Source organism: Mus musculus, chromosome 5 (genome assembly GCF_000001635.26).
Source record: "Mus musculus strain C57BL/6J chromosome 5, GRCm38.p6 C57BL/6J".
NCBI lineage: Eukaryota > Metazoa > Chordata > Mammalia > Rodentia > Muridae > Mus > Mus musculus.
In genome coordinates, this window is record NC_000071.6 from 30,229,802 (window position 1) to 30,248,889 (window position 19,088).

At 43.7% G+C, this 19,088-nt stretch overlaps 1 protein-coding gene and 1 pseudogene across 2 annotated transcripts in view; one reads left to right on the forward strand and one right to left on the reverse strand.

Annotated features, from left to right (window-relative positions):
• Positions 1–2,779: 2,779 nt before the first annotated feature.
• The window catches only part of Selenoi (selenoprotein I), a 39,850-nt gene continuing 23,541 nt past the window's right edge, over positions 2,780–19,088 (forward strand). For both annotated transcript variants that reach the window (NR_137634.1, NM_027652.3), the window contains exons 1-3: positions 2,780–3,014; positions 17,662–17,730; positions 18,611–18,719. Coding sequence is in view for 1 of the 2 variants with exons in the window: in NM_027652.3 (NP_081928.2) it covers positions 2,958–3,014; positions 17,662–17,730; positions 18,611–18,719 (235 nt within the window). In the remaining variant the exon portion in view is untranslated. The remainder of the gene's footprint in view (positions 3,015–17,661; positions 17,731–18,610; positions 18,720–19,088) is intronic.
• On the reverse strand, positions 10,226–10,647 carry Gm16288 (annotated as a pseudogene).

A 19,088-nucleotide genomic window follows, 5' to 3' on the forward strand; every position in this document is an offset into this window, starting at 1 on the left:
CTTCCCGGATTTCGGCACCAACTCTTACACGCGTTCACGCGACCGGCCAGGAAGAACGCAACAAACCAGAATCTTCTGCGGTAAAAACTTTATTATTTACATCTTCAGGAGCAAGAGTGCAAGAGCCCCCCAAAAGCAAAAACGAAACCCCGTCCCTCTTAAGGAGAGTTATCCTTCGCCTAGGACGTATCACTCCCTGATTGGCTGCAGCCCATGGCCGAGTTGTCGTCACGGGGAAGGCAGAGCACATGGGGTGGAGAACTACCCTTGGCACATGCGCAGATTATTTGTTTACCACTTAGAACACAGCTGTCAGCGCCATCTTGTAACGGCGAATGTGGGGGCGGCTTCCCACAAGAGACCTTAAGGTCTGGCAAGATGGCTTAAAGGGTAAAGGCACTTTGGTGCCAAGCCTGATAACATAAGTTAGATTCCCCACAACTCACAAGTTGGGAGGAGAAAATCAACTGTGGAAAACTGTCTTCTGATCCATCCATGCTCACTCTCCCCCACAAATACATGTTATTAATTAAAAAAAAAAACTGGGGCAAAGTGAAATTGAATTGTTGAAGATCCCTCAGATAACAAGTATAAGATGACAAAGGCCAGACAAAGTTCTGTATTATTTCTGTTTAAGATCTCAGGATTTATAATTGATTCTAAGTTTTAACAACCATCCACACAGGAGAGGCAGTGAACCGCAACTACTCGCTGTCACAAAATTTAAAGCTGTGGGGCTGGAGAGATGGCTCAGTAGTTAAGAGTGCTGACTGCTATGCAGAGAGGACCAGGGTTCCTCCTGAGCACCCACGTCCTGAAGCTCACAACCGCCTCTAACTCCAGCTCCAGGGACACGAGATGGCCCCGGTCTCCTCAGGCACCTATACTTACGTGCACATACTCACACACATAATTAAAGGTAACAAGAGTCCTTTAAAACATTCAAAATTGTTCTTTAAAAAAATATTTCCTAGATTGCCTTTGGGGCAGGAGGATCATGAGTTTAAGTCAACATTGGCTACAGTGATTCTTCTTACACCTCAGCTCTCCAGAAAGCTGGGATTGTAGGGGTCCACAGCCACACTCAGCTCTGGTAGGGTGGTAATGGGGAAGGGACTGGTAAGGGTGGGTGGGACTGGGAAGAGAGGAGGGAGGGGGGTTGTGAGCCGATGTAAAGTGGATAATAAATGTGTAGCTCATGTACTGTTATTAGTTTGCAGTTGTGTAAGTTTTTAAAAAATTACTTTTTATTTTACACGTATGGGTGTGTGTTTGCCTGCATCCTGTGCATGCAGTGTCCTTGAAGGCCACAGGAGGGCATCAGATTCGCTGGAACTGGAGCTACAGATGGGTGTGAGCCACCTCTGGGAGTTGAACTCAGGATCTCCAGAAGAGCAGTCATTACTCTTAACGGCTGAGCCATCTCTCCAGCCCTATCCTGTCACTTTTAAATGTTTTTCCACAAGTAGTTAAAGTATTTTAAGTATGGTTTGTATTTCAGATGGAATGGTGCAAGGCTCATATTAAAAAAAAATTGATGACAAGATTCTTTTTGTCATATTTATATTGACTAGAAAAACTACATAGCAAAGATTTTATGTTGGTTTAATGGACACTTTATATGCATCATCTCATTAAGAACTGTACATTTTAGAGGTGGGTGTGGTGGCTCACACTTGATATTGATAATATTGTCATGAATCTGAGGTTAGTCTGGGCTGAATAGTGAGTTCCAGGCTAGCTAGGAGCTGGTATGGGATCCTGTCTCAAAAAAGCCGGAAACTGTGCTTAGCATATCTTAGGTCCTGACAGCAATTTGTTAAGTGAATGACTCCAAGGAACTTAAGTGGAGATTTCAAATTAATTGCCCTCATTCCAGGGAACAAGGGAACTATTAGACTCACTGATAATCTGTTTCTAATAGGGCTATATTTCTAATTGGGCTAACCATTTCCAACCAAATAAGTGCTTCTGGATAGGCATTGTAATTTGAATTTCTTGCTGGTACTGGAGAATACACAACTCCGGACTGTGTGCTAAGGGAAATGGGGCAAATGCCTCTCATCTCAAAGTTAATGGGTTGGCGATGATGTATGCAAAATTCTCTGCACGTAAGGCACGCAATAAAAAGTAGCAATTATTAAACATTTCCTATTATTAGACACATATTAACCACTGGTGACGTGTTCTTTCTACAATGCACTGGGCCCTAGTTGTAAAATCACTCCTTGTAAACACAGGGCCCCGTCGAGATTGAGAGATCAATGGTTTTATGGGGGAATCGAGGAGACTTAAGCAATTGGAATTCGCACCGGCTGAACCAGTGGAATTTGACGAGGCAGTCCAAGGTTCACAAGCATCATGGATCAGAAGGGACTGATTTTCAAGTCCCTTTGGATTACTCGATGTTTCCCGTTCGCCCGACATCATCATTTCAGGATCCCGAAGCTCCAGGCGCTCACAGCCCGCTGTGGCACACACCTGCCTCCGCCCTTCCCCTCGAACGCCCCCGTACACACTCACCCGGGCCACAAGATTATGCGAGCATCCCACACAATCACTCGGGGTTCCTATAGCAGAGACAAGAGCAAAGGCTGCTGGGAAGTTGACCTTTCACTCCTCCTCTTACTTCAGTTCACCTATTTTGACTCTGGCAAATGAAGCGACGAAGACGGTAGGAGGGGCGGGACTTGGCGATGGCCATCCCGTGCCGATTGGATTGAGGCGGTGCTGGGGGCGGGCCGTGTAAGGGGCGGTGTCCCTACCCGCGGGAGCCGCGGGGCTGCGCTTGCGCACTGGGTGCGCTACGCGTGCGCGGTGGGCGGAGCGCGCCTCTACCTTCTTTACCAGCCCAGGCTTTCCTAGCTCTGCACAACGCCGTGTGCTGCTCCTGTTTCATTGCCCTGTCGCGCAGTGTCGCTGCCGCTGCGGAGTGGGCGTTCAGTTTTCGGGTCGTCATGGCTGGCTACGAATACGTGAGCCCAGAGCAGCTGTCGGGCTTTGACAAGTACAAGGTAGAGAAGGCGAGCAGGCGGTCGCCCATCTCCCCCGCGCCCGGGCCGCGCCCTGGCCGGCGAGGGGCCGGCGCGGTCCGTGTCACCTTGCGCCTGCCGCGTGGCGCGCCGGCGGGCGTTGTTGAAGGGGATTCTGGGGGCGGGAGGTCGCGGTCGGGAAGCTTGGGAGCATCCTAGGCCGGCCGCCCGGTCTTGGCACCCCGCGGGAGACTGCCTTTTCCTTAGAGAGTGGGGTGAAGAAATTCCTTTCTCTCCTTTTCCTTATTAATTGTCACTGCGGCGGGTTTTCAGCCTTTCCCAGAGAGGGTGTTGTTCCCTTCTTTTGGTCGTCGTTTGAATGAGCTTCTCACATGCCTCTCAGTGCTTACAACTTCAGAGATCTGGATGGTCTTTTAGCGGATGCTAAGGGAGGGAAGTGACTTTTTCAGGCCTTAATGCAGATGCACTCCACCCTACCCCTGGAAAAGGGCTTTCACTGAGGCTCGTAGCGCTGGCACTGCAGGTTAAGACGTTGTGCACTAGAAGAAACTGTATAGTGCAAAGAGCGCGCGGGCTTTGGAGTACATAGAAACGCGATGCCAAAGTCAAGTTTCTTCTTTTGGCTTTGGACGAGTCGTTGAAACCCTACTCAGCCTCTCTTTTAGGCTCTTTAGCCTAAGTGTGAGTTTCTCTTGTGCTTAGTATATTGGAAAGGGTTGAAAAGAGTCTGGCACGGCATGAACCCCCAAGAAATGCTGGTGGTTCCAGCATTCTGGGGTTGCAAAATACAGATTTAGTAGTCCCCCCAGGGAACTACTGGCCATCCAGGTGTCTTAATGTGAAATAATGAGGTTTGGTGTTTCATCTTTGGTAAGCCTTTCTTGAGGGCAATCTGTTCCTTTATGAAATTAGTGTGTGCCGAATAGAATGTCCAAATGATGAGGCTAGTCCTGTGGGTAGTAGTCATCCAGGAAACATTTGTGCAATGAATTAATATTTTGGGGGGAAAAATCTTCATTTTGTTTAACTGAAATAGAAAAAAAAAAACCCAGGGGCTTTAGAAGGCCCTAGGATATTCTTCTTTGAAGCAGTGTTGGACCATACTATTCTGAATTAAGGTGGTGACTTACCTTAAAACTGTAACTGGGAAGGAAGAAATTGCAGAGCTTTCTTAGTGGCTTGGGTCAGAAGGCTGTTAACCCAGATACCTCCTGTGTGTGTTTGCATCACCCTCTTGGTTATCTGTGCTGCACTGCAAAGATTGGCAGCCAAAATATTTTCTTCGAAAATGAGTCTTGACTTTTAGAGCAAGTTTTTATAAAGTGGCAGCTTTATTCAGTGAGCCTAGTTTTCCTCACCGTCTTCTCTAGGTTTATAGTCCCAGCTAGATAAAAGTCTTATTTTATCGGACATCTCGGTGTGGTTTTCTGTGGCTGTCCCTTCCTTATCTGACTCAGCTCCTGTGTTTGACAACCGGTTTCCTATCGTTCTGGAAAACAAAGGTCAGTTTTGCAATCGTCCCAGCAGTCACTAAAATGTTGATGTTATTCTAGTTACAGTGAGGCTTTTTTTGGAGGCGGGATCCAAAATCAATCACAAATGTATAACCTTAAATTCTAGTAGAAGGCTCTCTGCTGGATGCCATACCACATTCATTTTAAAAGAATGAAACAGAGGCATCCAAAGGGAAAGAAAAATCTGTGTGGTCAGTTTTGTTGGCACGTGAAATTGCACACAGAGATCCTTTCTTTCTCATTGCCTTCTCATTGTGTGGTCTTCAGAGAGTACATGCTTTATAACGGATTAAGACACCACCCCCAAGCATGCAATCAAAATACTTAAAGAGGTTTTAATCGGGTGTGACCTTTTATAACAGAGCAAAAAAATACAGAGAAAAGAAATGACACTCCTATACCAGCTGGTGGAAAAAATTACTTTTGAACCAGTTTAATTTTTCTATCTTTCCTAGAGGTACATTTGAGAGCTACACGTGGAAACCTGGCACTTGCATATAGTAGCTGCTGAGAGGGGTGCACACAGAGAGGTAATTAGGTTTCTGTAGTAAGAAAGAGGTGATTTCCAGTACAGAAGAAAGCCTGGGGTGGATTCAGTTTTATATACTCTCAATACGTACGTCTTCTGGTGAAGTGTCTAACACAGTCCTATTCAGTAGTTAGTTTAATAATTGCTGGTGGTGTGTTAGGACAGGAGCTCTAGGTGGGCAGGGCTGATAGCTGTCTCGTTCAACATGATCAGTGTCTCCACAGTATCTTGAGCTGAAGAGATGCCCAGAAAATACTGAAGGAATGAAGATGGAAAGGAATAGAAGGCATTTTAATTAAGTCTGGTAGTAGGAGCTCTGTGCAGGGGTGCTGGAAGGCTTCTTTTGAATTTTCACTTTGAATATGATGAGCTAATTTAGAAGTACAGTTGTTCTGCTCCATTGCTTAATAAGGAGCTCAGACAGTTATGTTGAAGTATTCCAATTTGTAAGGTTCATCGTTCCTCGCTGTTTTCCATTTTCCTCTTGTTCGTAATGGACCGATACATACTGCTGAAAGACTCCATGCTTTAATGGTTTTTGTTTTTGTTTGTTTTTTCGAGACAGTTTTTTCTCTGTATAGCCCTGGCTGTCCTGGATCTCACTCTGTAGACCAGGCTGGCCTCGAACTCAGAAATCCGCCTGTCTCTGCCTCCTAAGTGCTGGGATTAAAGGCGTGGGCCACCACCGCCCAGCCCATGCTTTAATGGTTTAAACTGTTGTGGTTTGCTTAGTCGGACTGAGGGCACAGTTTTAATTTACAGTGTTGCAGCTAGTGTCACATTGTATCCTTTTGCTTTAGAGGGGAAAGAGTTAAGCACTTTGTTTAGTTTCAAGAGTAGAATTTCAGGAACTGGTTTCTGCTGTTGGGTAGTTAGTGAATGTAGATGATGACAACAACCTGATACAGGGAGTGTAGCTATTGTGGACTTACTACTGTTCCAGTTGAGCTTTAAAGAGTGATTGTATTTGCATCATGATAGCAATGCCAGAGGACCAGAATCCAAACTGGCCTTCGGTCTCACTGGGTCAAACTGTGTAATTTTATTTATTTAGCAAGCATTTATGGAAGATCTTATCAGGCACAGCACTGGGGTTGCAAAATTAAGCTAAGGTGAAATTCCTGACTTCAAAGAGCTTAGTTTGGTGGCAGATAGGGATGGGTAAACAAACCTTTATAATTAGTGAGTACAGATTGAAGTTCTAGGTGCTGTGGAAAGGCAAGGAGGCAAAACACACTGATGGGGTGGGAGCGGATGCTATACCTGAGGAAGACTTCCAAGGTGATGGAGGTAAAGGCAAGGCCAGGCTGGAAAGATGAAGACTGAGTAGAGAGGATGAAGAAGGGAAAGGCAGCCTGTCATGAGATACAGAGACAGGCCTGAGGGTTTCTGGGAACCATAAAATAAGGTGTTTGACTATAATGGTGGCAGGGCAGATGAGACTGGAGAGGGAGGCAGGCTCCTAGCAGAGTGGAAGTAATTTTGTTCTGAGAGTTAGTGTCTGTGGCCCATATTTATTGGCATCAGAATCATTTGGGGTGTGTGCTGCAGGGTGGTTACTCCCCACTAAGTGATTCTGATACCAGTAAGTCAATCAGTCAACCAACCAACCAGCCAGCCAGCCAACCTCTGCCCAGGAAATGTTGAAGACTTGAATATTATGGCAGTGGAGACAGAAAAGAGGGAATAGAGATTCTGAGTGTCTGTCTGTGTGTATCTGTGTCTGCTCCACTGTGCATGAAGTTCATGATCTCTTGCTTCTGTATCCAGAGTGTTGAGATGACAGGCCTGACACCACCGTGTCCCCCAACGGAGCAGAGATCCTCTTTCCTTCCCTTCCTCCTTTTTTCTCTTTGACAGTCTTAATCTGTAGTCCAGCTAAACTCCAACTTCTGATCTTCCTGCCTTGGTCTGCCTTGTTCTGGGATTATAGACATGAGCCACAACACCTAGCAAGGGAGAGGAGATTCTGAAAATAGAGGTCATAACTGGAAAGCTCATACTGAATTTATCCAGCAGATACATTTGAATTTTATCCTTACTTTGTTTAAAAATTAATCTTTCCCATAAAAGTCCATATTTCTGTATGCTCTTTCAGAAAATTGGGCAACACTGTCCTTGAACTTCCTCTTACAGTTTAGGGTTAGTAGTACTTACCTTCTACCTTTTAAAAAGGTATATGGCTAGTATGGTTGCACACATCTGTAATCCCAGCACCAGAGAAACAGAGGCAGGTGGGCCAGCCTGATCTACATAGTGAGTTCCAGGATAATCAAGAATCTATAGTGAAACCATTTTTTTTTAAAGGCGGGGGTGGGGGGGATCTAGTAGGTAGGTGGACTAGGTAGAGGCAGTGAGCTATCATGTGAGGCAGGATTTGTCAAGTGCCATGCTGTAATTTTCTTTTTAAAAATTCCCTTTTTTATGTCTTGTCTGTCAGTCTGTCTCTGCGTGTTTGTGTGTGTGTCTGTGTGAGACCAATCTAGTTTCAAAGTCTTAGGTAGCTGAGGATGCCCTGGAATACCTGGTCTTTCTGCCTGTTCCTCCCTAGTGCTCAGATGACAGGCCCAATGACTTTATAGTAACTTTCTGGGTAGGCATTTCTTGTTGCATGGGGACACATGAAAGTATAGTGGTTTAGGATTAAAACAAAACTCCTTGTTCTAAAGAACTCTGAAGCTGGGCATTGTGACAAATGCCTAAAATCTCAGCACTCCAAAGGCAAAGACAAGATTAGCAAGAATTTGAGGCCAGTCTAGGCTACATGGCAAGACTTTGTCTCAAAAAAACCAAGGGGGGGTGGGGGACCAAGGAAACAAAACAGCAACTATGGTTTGTGAGTGAGTTGTCCTCTGATAAAGGCAGTTTCTGTAATTTCAAAGGCTGGGATGCTTCCTGAGCCTCAGTAGAAATAGTATGAGAAAAAAATATATATAGTTTGTTTGTTTGTTTGTTTGTTTGTTTGAGACAGGTTTTCTCTGTGTAGCCCTGGCTGTCCTGGAACTCACTCTGTAGACCAGGCTGGCCTTGAACTCAGAAATCCGCCTGCCTCTGCCTCCTGAGTGCTGGGATTAAAGGCGTGCATCATCACTGCTCAGCAGTATGAGAAATTATTGACTTTGATTTCCATTTATTGGGACTGCAGACCGGCTGCAGTGTAATCTTATGTGTAAATTGAGCGATTCCTAGCTGTCAGCTGTTACTCAAGAATAACCCATCATCAGTGGTGACACCTTAGTTGCCTTGATGAGATTATTCCTGGTGAGTACATTAATAAGCCTTGGAAATACTCTAGGGGTTTTAGGTAAATGTGTACAGCTACCAAGTGTGATGAGGCATACAGGTGACTGCAACACTCAGGACACTGAGGCTAGGATTTAAAGCTACCAGAGCAACATAGCAAGGCCTTTTCCCTTCCTCTCTCTCTCCTTCCTCCTTTCCTTTTCAAATGTCTCTTGAATCATATCCTGAAGTTAGAAGAGAAAGAAGTCCTTCTAAAGAGACAAAAAGAAGGGTGGATGAGGAAGTTCTGTCGGGTGCAGGGGAGAGAAAATCAGTAGGAGAGGGAGAAAAGTTGCTTGTATTCAGGTGCTGTATGGAGGAAACACCCAGTCTATCTACCACAGTAAGGGGCTGAGATTTGACAGCTGGCAGTTGGATTTGGAGTCTGTGTTCTTTGCGCTATGCCATCTATTAAACCTAGGAATGAAGTGTACGCTGTTCTGATTGGTACTGGTTGTTATGCACAGGATCTGTAAGACTGGAGTAATGGCCTTTAGCAATGCACTTAATGGAGATGGATCTAATGGTTTGCAGATGAGAAATGGACAGCGTGAACCAGCGTGGCGTAGGTGAGCTTATCGTTGAGTCTTGTAGTCCCTTATCTGCAGGGGAATATTCCAGAACAGTGAGTGCATACCTGAACCTTGAGGTAACACAGAACTTTGTATGTCATGTGATTTTGCTACAGGTGCAAACCAGCCTATGATAAAGTTTAATTTGTAACTTAGGCACAGCAAGAGATTAATAACAGTAACAGTCTAGTGTAATGAAGTTCCATTAACAGGGTCTCTCTTGATCTTTGTCAGAATCCTCACTATAGTCTGCTCATGACCACATGACTTGGCTAGTGGTGAGCTGAGTGAGGTGAGCAGCGTGGGCTTTGGGGAATGGGATTTGAATGGAAATGCTGATTCCTGGGTCCTTACTGAATGACTAATGGGTGGCAGTCTCTATGACATGGATGCGCTGGATAATGGGACAGTCACATCTCTACCTCACTGTACAGGGACAGGATTTCATTGATACTCTGAACAGCATTAAATTTTAAAACTTATGAATTGTTTATTTCTTGAGTTTTCCATTTAATACTTCCTATAGTTGACTGAAGACACAAAGTGAAACTGGATAAAAGGGACATTTGATTCACAGCTCTGAGAAGGAAAACATTTTTATTAAACAGTTTGGGGGTGATATTTAAGTAAAAAGTAGATACTTCCTGTTGTGTGTGGTCACTGTCAGGCAACCCGATCCCTAGCTTTTCTCATCTGTGAGTTTGCGAGCTCTTACTTCACAGGATCACTTTCAAAGTTGAAAATTTAAAGTTAATATTTGCCAAGTGTTCAGTGTGTAGTGCTTAATGTTAAGTAAATGAAGAATAAAACCTTCTCATCCCACCCTGAGGTTACACCAAATAACATTTATGTTTTGTGATGCCTAGCTTTCTTACATGGGTGCTGAGAATCTAACTCAGGTCCTTGTGCATTTTAAACTGAAGTATACTTCCAGTTCCAGGACAATTATATTGAAGCATGGTAGCACATTCCTTTAATTTCAGCACTTGGTAGGCAGAGGCAGGAAGATCTCAGTAGGAACCCAGCTTGGGGTACATGATACCGGTTTTAAAAACCCAGGGTCTCAGGGTCCCAAGCTACACACAAACCTCTTCGTGCTGGTTAGTTTTTGTCAACTTGACACAAAGCTAGATTCCTCTAGGAAGAGGTAGTCTCAGTTGGGAAACTGTTTCCTCTGATTGGCCTGTAGGCAAAGATCTCTAGTGCGTTTTCTTGATTAATGATGGATGTGGAAGGGCTCTGCCCATTTCCCAAGTGCCGGGACTGTAGGCTTGTGTCAAAGCATTCCTTGCTTCTGCAGTCTTTCTCAAGTTTCTTCCTGCTTTTTTTTTTTTTGGATTCAATAAAGTTCTATTTTCCCAAATGCACAGCTGATTGAACCTGTTCCTGCATCCTCACCACAGCCGGGGCGTCTCCACTCTTTGTGTTTCTTGGGTAAATGACGTGGGCTCTGTGCTTTGAAACCAGCTTGATAAGTCCTTTACTAAGGAGCTCCTGAAGGGCTGCCCTGGCCAAGGAACCGCGAATCTTCAGTCTCTCGGAGACCACGGCTGGAGTAATAAGCTTATAGTTCGGAACCTCCTTACAGAGCTTGTCGTATGTTGCTTTATCGAACAGGACAAGATTGTCAACTTGTACCGAACTTTGCCTTTGGACCACTTCTTCTTGGCCTTGCCACCAGATTTATTTACTGGGTCTTTATCCTTTTTGACCGACTTTCCGGCATCTTCCTTCTTCTTGTCATCTTTGGGCGGCATGGCGAAGCTCAGAGAGTCCTGTGGACCACTGCAGCCTCGATAAGATCTTCTTCCTGCTTTTATAAACATAATACAACAGACAGAATTAAGTATTTTTTTTTCTCAAATATGTCTCTCCAGTGTAAGAATCTTCATGGGACCTTATGTATTTATCGTACGCTTGATATCCAAATTCTTCAACAGGTAGCTCTGTTCCCTCACTGAAGTGACCCACTTGTCAACATTGCTTGCGTCTCTCCTGGCTGTGACTCTCCAGTCTGCTCTGACTTGTTAGCAGATAGAAAATGGCTGCACTCCCTGAAGTGAAATCTTTGAGTCATGTCTGTGGGTGTGGTTCTTAAAGCCTCACAGTCATAAAGAAAATGTAAGAAACGTGTTTCTGTTCGGGTTAATGACCTTCCCTTCCCTTACAAGGCGTTTGAAGTTTAGGGTTCGTGGTTTTGGCTCTTAGTTGTGGCATGATGCTTTCTTTCTTGCATTTAGTAGCCTTTTAATGGATACTTAATAATTTATTTTTAGAAACCTTATTATACTTTGCCTTTTGCATAAAATGTAATGTTTGGAGTTATCCCTAGGAAGTGTCTGTGTTGGCCACTAAATTCCTGATAGTGGCTTATCATTCAGTTCAGGAAACCCTTGAGAAGGGTTTGCTAATGGGCAGAGTTTGGCCATGTATATTGGTTTATATATTGGTCCCACTCCTGGGACCTTGATGCAGTAGATCTGATTGGGGCTAATAATATGTGTACAGTTTGAGACCCACACTTTGAGAACTGCCCTGTGTCAAAAATACCCAATTATATTATAAGAAATGGATATGAAAGATAAGTTATCTTACTCTATCTAACATGCATACATTAGCTTTCAAACATCAAATAACTGTAATTTTTCTCTTTTTTTTTCCTTTGTGGTGCTGAAGGTCAAATCCAGAGACTTGTCCACACTAGCCAAGGCTCCGTGGCTGAGATATATCCCTAGCTTTGGTGTTTTTGTTCTTGTTTTTTTTTTAAGGTTACAGACTGGCCTCTTACCAGAGCTTTTTCTACTTCTACCTCCCCAGTACTCAGAATGCTCAGAACTTCAGGTTTCCGCATATCTGTTCTCAAACTGGAAAGATAGTTCAGGAGATTCATGAAGACATAAGTTTAGATTCCCAGAACTCAATTAAGAAAGCTAGGTATGGGGCTGGAGAGATGGCTCAGTAGTTAAGAGACTGACTGCTCTTCCGAAGGTCCTGAGTTCAAATCCCAGCAACCACACATGGTGGCTCACAACTATCCATAATGAGATCTGATACCCTCTTCTGGAGTGTCTGAAGACAGCTACAGTGTACTTACATATAATAAATAAATAAATCTTAAAAAACAAAAACAAAAAAAAAAAAACCCTAGGTATGGCCGTACATGATTATAACCCTGGTATTGAGGAAGCAGAGATAGATGGGTCCCTGGGACTCACTAGCCATCCATCTTAGCCTAGACAATGAGCCAGGTTCCTATAGAGACTAACTCAAAACAAAGGAGGATGGCTCCAGTGGCATAGCACTAGAGGTTAACCTTTGTCCTCTGGCCTTCACACTTGTGCTCTGTGATACATCTTAGAAAAAACTGGCATCCATCATCCTTGCTGTGTTCTGTTGGTTAGAAGCAGCCACAGTTTCTACCCTCGGGGAAGCAGAATGAACCATCAAGGAGATAGGAGGGGGTAACTCACTGGGAGTCACTTTGAGATGCATGTTCCACACATTGGGAGAGAAAAATCTGTACCAGGAGAGCTTGCAGTTTCAGTGCCCTGGGTATAGGACAGTGGTTCTAAACTTCCCTAACGCTGTAACTCAGTATAGTTTGTCACGTTGTACTGACTCCAACCATAAAATTGAATTTTTCATTGCTACTTGGTGACTATAATTTTGCTATTGTTATGAATTGTAGTGTAAATGTATGGTATGCAGGATGTCTGATGTACAACCACTGTCAAAGAGTTGTTCACTCCCAAAGGGGTGGAAGCTCTAGGAGTTAAAGGTTGTGTCCAGACAGTGTAGTCTGGCTTACAGGAAAGTGATCAGTTTCACAGAGTGTTCTAAGATGACTTCGTCTTACTGGACTCATGATTTATAACTTAGGCCCTCCCATTTGTTAGCTGTGCCAATTGGAATGTTATAGCCTCTTTATCTGTACACTTGAGTCAGATAATCCTTGCTTTAGTTTCTTTTCCTGTTGCTAGGATAAAGTCTCCTGACTAAAGCCACTGAAAGGAGAAAGAATGTATTTTCCATGGTGCAGTCCATGGCAGGGCAGTCAAGGCAGCAGGGTTTTGAAGCAGTTGCTCACCTCAGATCCATCCCCAGGGAAAGGAGAGGGATGAGTGCTCTCGAGGCTGGCTTTGCCTGTCCAGGAATGGCCCATTCTTAAGATGGCTTTCCCACCTTACCTAACATAATCCCCACATGTTTAGAGAGAGGCCCAGGTGATTCTAGAGCTCTGTCAAATGGCAATTAACATTATTATATCCACTTTATAGTATTTGCTGCCGGGCTAATGTGTTGATCTTTCAGTGAATACACAGTGTACACTTGCTACATTTATTTACTTGTTCATATGTGCAGACTTTATATGTGTTTATTGAATGCCTACTGTATACTGGAAGAATAAAGGATCACATTAAGAAACTTCTGTGCTCTCTACCTTTTTCTTTCTGTTCAGGCACTGAGTCCCAAATTTGTTATATGGAAGGGCAGCTCTTTGATTTTTTTTTTCTTGTTGTTGTTGTTGTTGTTGTTGTTGTTTTGGTTTTTTCGAGACAGGGTTTCTCTGTGTAGCCCTGGCTGTCCTGTAACTCACTCTGTAGACCAGGCTGGCCTCGGACTCAGAAATCCACCTGTCTCTGCCTCCCGAGTGCTGGGATTAAAGGCATGCACCACCACGCCTGGCTGATTGATTGATATATATACATATATATATATATTTTTTAAAGAATAATTTTTAACAGTTGGGGCCTTTTGTATTATATTCTGTGCTTAAGTGATGGAAGTAATAATTTTAATTTATACTGAAATCTCAGTATGAACTATTTGCTTTTTACCCCTTGGGCATGGTGGGGGACACCCTTAATCCCAGCTCTCAGGAGGCAGAGGCAGAGAGAGAGAGAGAGAGAGAGAGAGAGAGAGAGAGAGAGAGAGAGAATGAGAATATATGTGTGTGAGTGAGTGAGTTCCAGGACAGCCAGGGTGATGACACAGAAAAACCCTGTCTTGAAAAACAAAAACAAAAACAAACAAAACAAAACAAAAAAAAGGATCTTGGAAATGATGTTTGAGTTTGCTTACATCTGAAATGGTAACAGCAGTAAGTGTAGTTCGTGAACCACCACTAATTTTTATGTTAAGTCAAATTTTATGGCGTCCTGGCAGGGCTGCACTGTCTCTAAGAAACGCTAGGGGGATGTCCCTGTGCCTCAGTGTCTGGTGACTCTTTGTACTTCTTGTGTGGCAGGCAGCATTTCCAGGCTTGGCTTTACTCCATTTCTGTCTGTCTGTTCGCCCTGTTCTCTTCTTCTACAACCCGATTAACGTGTCCATGGTTTCTCTTATCTTGCCTCATGATAGGCACTTGTGTTCTTCCTTTTGGCCCGTCTCGTGTCAGACTGTAGACTGAGTGAGCTTGGGAAACTGAGTTTTCCTACTCCTTCGAGTGGTGTAGCGCAGCCTCCGTCAGAAAGCACAGGTTCATAAGTATTGTAGCTGTGGATAAGGGGGAGTGAATTCTGCTTTGTTTCCTGGCTTGGATTGAAATTTTAAAAAGAGCTTTTGATTTAGGCTATTTGGCAAAACATTCCTTCGAGTAATTGTGGCTTTCACTCGGACTATGAAAGTCTCTTAGTGTGAGATAGGTACAGTAGCTTTAGATGACATTACAGAGTTCCATATCCAAACAGAAGTGATGAGCTGTAGTAATTAATGCATAGCCATCCTAAGGGAATGGCCTGCATGTTCTGTCTCAGCTGGCATTCTAATGAGACGTAAGGAATGGTGTTATTAGCATGGCTAAGTTTACATGCTGAGGGGTTTGGAGGCATATATACTTTTTTGGACAGTTTAATCTAGATTAAAAGAAAATCTTGTCTGGGAAGTGTGGAAAATGATGAAGTGTTAAAAGGGCCAGTGTAGTTGTATGCTTAGCTTCTGACAGCTAGCCTGATATCATAGAGCAGGGTGGCCCAGTGGCCCATATGGGGCAGTGCTGAGGGGCCAGGTGACTGTGAAGGTATCTGAAGCTTATGATGTGAGTTTGTCACCAGACAATCCAAACTGTCTTGAGGAGCCTGCCATGTTGAGAACTGGAGGCTTCTAAGGTCATGTTTCCTTCCCACCTGGCACTGCTTCCGTCTCCTTTTGCCCTCAGTGAAGCTGTGTTGGATCACAGCAGACGGGTTATCTGTTCCAGCCTTCCTGAGTCTCCGAGCCCCTCTGCTGTGCGTGAAGTTTTATTAGAACAAGGCCGTGCTTACTTACTTGTTCATGTCTTTGCATGTGCCTCTCTTTTAATGGCAGTGTGACATATTTGTTGCAGAGGCCATTCATTCTTCAAAGCCTAACTGTTTATTATCTGACCCTTAACTAGAGCCCTCCAACCCTTGGTCTAGTGAGCTACACTGAAAGTGTTTGGAGGAGTCACAAAAGGGAGTGCTGTTACCAGTTATTTAAATGCCTGGTTTTTCGGCTCTCCTCTGCTTAACACTGTAGAGTAAAATGAAACACAGGATTGAGGCTGGGGTTGAAGAGGACTTATTTGTGTATGGAAAACTGGTTAGCCTCAGACCATTTTCTTTGTGGAAGTGGTGAGGTTTGTTTTGCTCTTGGTAACCGGAAGCACTAGAGAGCCTATAAACCAAGACTGCAGTAGCTGTGAGTGTGCTGGGTTAGGCCACCTCTGGACCGTTCGCTTGGAAAGTGCCTCTCGCTTGCCCCGAGGCTGCTCTTAAGTCCTTTTTCAGGCTTATCGACTGTGGAGTCAGAGTGAACCATGCTAGATGGTCCCCAGGTTAGTCGCCAAGCTCACATCCTCTGGGGTGTACCAGAGCATCCCAGTGCAGAGTTAGAGTGTACTTAACAAACACTTTTAATAGTTTATATTGATTTCCCCCTCATGATGAGGCTTTGCCATTCTTACAGCACTGTAAGAATTTGTTTAAATGATATGTAGCCTTAAGAAGTACTGTGTAGCCGGGCGTGGTGGTGCACGCCTTTAATCCCAGCAGAGGCAGGCGGATTTCTGACCAGGACAGCTAGGGCTACAGAGAAACTCTGTCTCAAAAAACAAACAAACAAACAAAAAGCAGCACTGTGTAACCTGAGAACACTGAGTATTGAATAGGGTTGCTGTTTAATGCCATGGAATCTCATTCTGATCTTGCTATAATTTACTTGAACTCATTGGCCACTATTGAATGTCAAATTAGAGTCCTATAGGGTAAAATGTCCCTTTCTGTGTTTATTTTATATTCTGGGCTTCTGGCGTAGAGGTTTAAAGTGTCAGACTATAAAAAGCGAAATATCACGAACCAAAGTATTTGTTTTGGATCTAATTCAAAATGATGAGGAGTTAGTGAATGAGGCCGTTTGGACAGTTTTGGACGATGTGCCCATTAGATGCTCACACCGCACCTCACGCTGTTTCCTTCTTTCTCACTTGAAGTTCTTACAGCGGTTGTGCTCCCCTGCAGAGGGTGACTGGAAGTGGGTGCTCTTCCAGTTTTTCAGGTCACCTGCCTCCACCACATGGTATGGGTACAGACTGTTAAGTAGAGGCCAGGACACTCCCTTTGAGTCATCTGTGTAGAGTTCCAGGGGTGCTTAGGTCTGGAGGCCTGGGGGAGCTGTCGGGGCAGTGCCTTCTTCCTATGACACTTTCTGTGTAGTGGTGTGGTGTCTGCTGTGCACTGTGCAGGTGAAAGAGAGAGCCATGCCACAGCATGGCATGCTGCAAGTTACAGTAGGACAATGTAAGTAGGCTGAAGCAGGGAGTAGGCTGCTGAGAGTCTGCTGATACCCCTGAAGTATAGTTCTGGCCTGTACAAGCAAACTACATCTCCATCATCATCTTCTTGCCCTTGTTGGGTCTTTTGTCCCAGATAGGTATCCATTTTAGTTGTAATTGTTAGAGAAGTGGAAGAAAACCACACGGAATCTATTGAATAGACATTTGAATTACTGATAGGTGTATAAATGACCAACTTGTCAAATCCTGTGGTAGCCTCTGAGATCAGGATGTCACATGCTGCCCACAGGTGAATAAGGAAGAGCACCCAGAGCAACTAGACCACTGTAGGTAGGTTAAGTGGGTGTAGGAAAGCTAGGAGGTGGTAGCACATAGGCAGGCAGATCTCTGAGTTCAAGGCCAGCCTGGCCTACAGAGTGAGTTGTAGGACACCCAGGGCTACCCTGTCTCAAAGAGCAAAAAACAAACACCAAAAAACATGGATGTAGGAGATTGAAAAAGTCCTGTTTTTGCTTATCTTGGGCAGTATGAATATTGCCTCTCCTGTAAAATAACTATAACAACGGAAATGTGACACGTTTCTTTTTCTTTTCTCTTAAAGGAGAGTGTGCCAATCCCTAAAAAACTCAGTGCTCTACCGGGCAGCTGTACCCCAGTCCATAGTGTAATGCCTTTACTGAAACACTGCTGTAACATAAGTTGATGGAGAGGGTGAGCCCGTGATGATCTTGGCAGTTTGCACTCTTGAGTGTATGACTGAGACAACCATCTTAGGGTTAAGTCCGCGCTTTGGTGTGATCTGACTACTTGCTCTGTTGCTCTTTCCTCTGGCCATAAAGTCATGGCTGACTGTTCAGCAGCCTTGCCCCATCGCTACTCTAGTCTTGTTACCCAGAAGTGCATAGCATAGAAATAGTGTGCTCTCCAGGGTTGTTTTACACTTGCTTTCATTAAGAAATACTATTATATTTGTTAGAAATTAATGCTTAATTCTGAATGTTTTTTTTTTCCTTAACAGTACAGCGCTTTGGATACCAACCCACTCTCTCTGTATATCATGCATCCATTTTGGAACACTATAGTGAAGGTAAGATTGTTAATAGCATCCATTTTTGTTTAAACAAGTGTTTAGTATTTTACCCCATCTTCCCGAGCCTTAGAGCTGCTGCTTGGTCTACTTTTTGCTGTTCTAGTTGTTGGACCTGGGGCGTCATGCATGCTGCCAGCTGATCCACACACAACTGTATCCTCAGCCTTCTTTTTACTGTTGAAAAATTTGGTTTTAGACTTATTATATTTTATGTGTACGAATGTTTAGCCTGCATCCATGTCTGTACCATGTCTGTGTGTAATGCCCTTAGAGGTCAGCAGAGGGCATCAGATGCACTAGAACTGGAGTTAGAGATGGTTATGAGCCCCACCCCCCACACTATGCAGTGCTGGGAGTTGGACTTGGCCCTTTGGAAGAACAAGTGCTCTTAACCATTGAGCCAACTCCCCAGCCTTTTTTTACTTTTTAAAATGGGCTCACTGGGTTGCTTTGGACTTGGAATCCTCCTGCCTCATTGTCCTGAGTAACTGAGATTGCAGGCTTGTGCTTGCAGGCCAACAATGCTTTCATAAGCTATATTAGCGGTGCCAGCCTTCTCACTCCGCCCAGGTCAACTCTCTTTTTTGGTGTATCTGCCTTTCGAAATCTTAAATATATACACTGTAATCGGTCATTGTTATAAAAAGGTTTTTTTGAAACCTTCCAAAATTAACTGAATGCTATCATTACAAAGGTTTGTGTATTAAAGAATCATTTAAAGGCACCTAACAATGGAGTCAGTGTTTGCATTTTAATACACATAATTCCTGTATATGATCTTTCAAACTGATAGCTTCTTATGACCTAAATTTGTATACTGTGATGTTTATTAAACAGAGCTTTCTTTAATTTACAACTATTTTGGAAAAAAAAACAGGTGTTTCCTACTTGGCTGGCTCCCAATCTTATAACCTTTTCTGGCTTTATGCTGCTTGTGTTCAATTTCCTACTCCTGACATACTTCGACCCTGACTTCTATGCTTCAGGTAAGAGTCTTATTATCTTAATACATAATTTAAAATGTTTTGAGTAGCAAAAGTAAGGTGTGCTTAGTTAATTTCTGACTCTAATATGTTTATGATTCTGAAAGTTTCGGATGTTAAAATGTTATATATGATGTTGGAATTGTATATAAAACTAAGTTGTGTTTTTATAATGTTACATATGTTTCTATTAAGTTGTAGAAATACAGTAGCAACTTACCTATTAAATTCAGATATGCTTTCTAAAAAGCTATGAGGCTTTGGCAAATAATGAGTAACTACAAGCCAGGTATGGTGATGCATGCCTGTGATCCCAGCACTCTGCGTGTTGGAGGCAGGAGAGTTAAGATTTCAGGGCCAGCCTTAGCATAT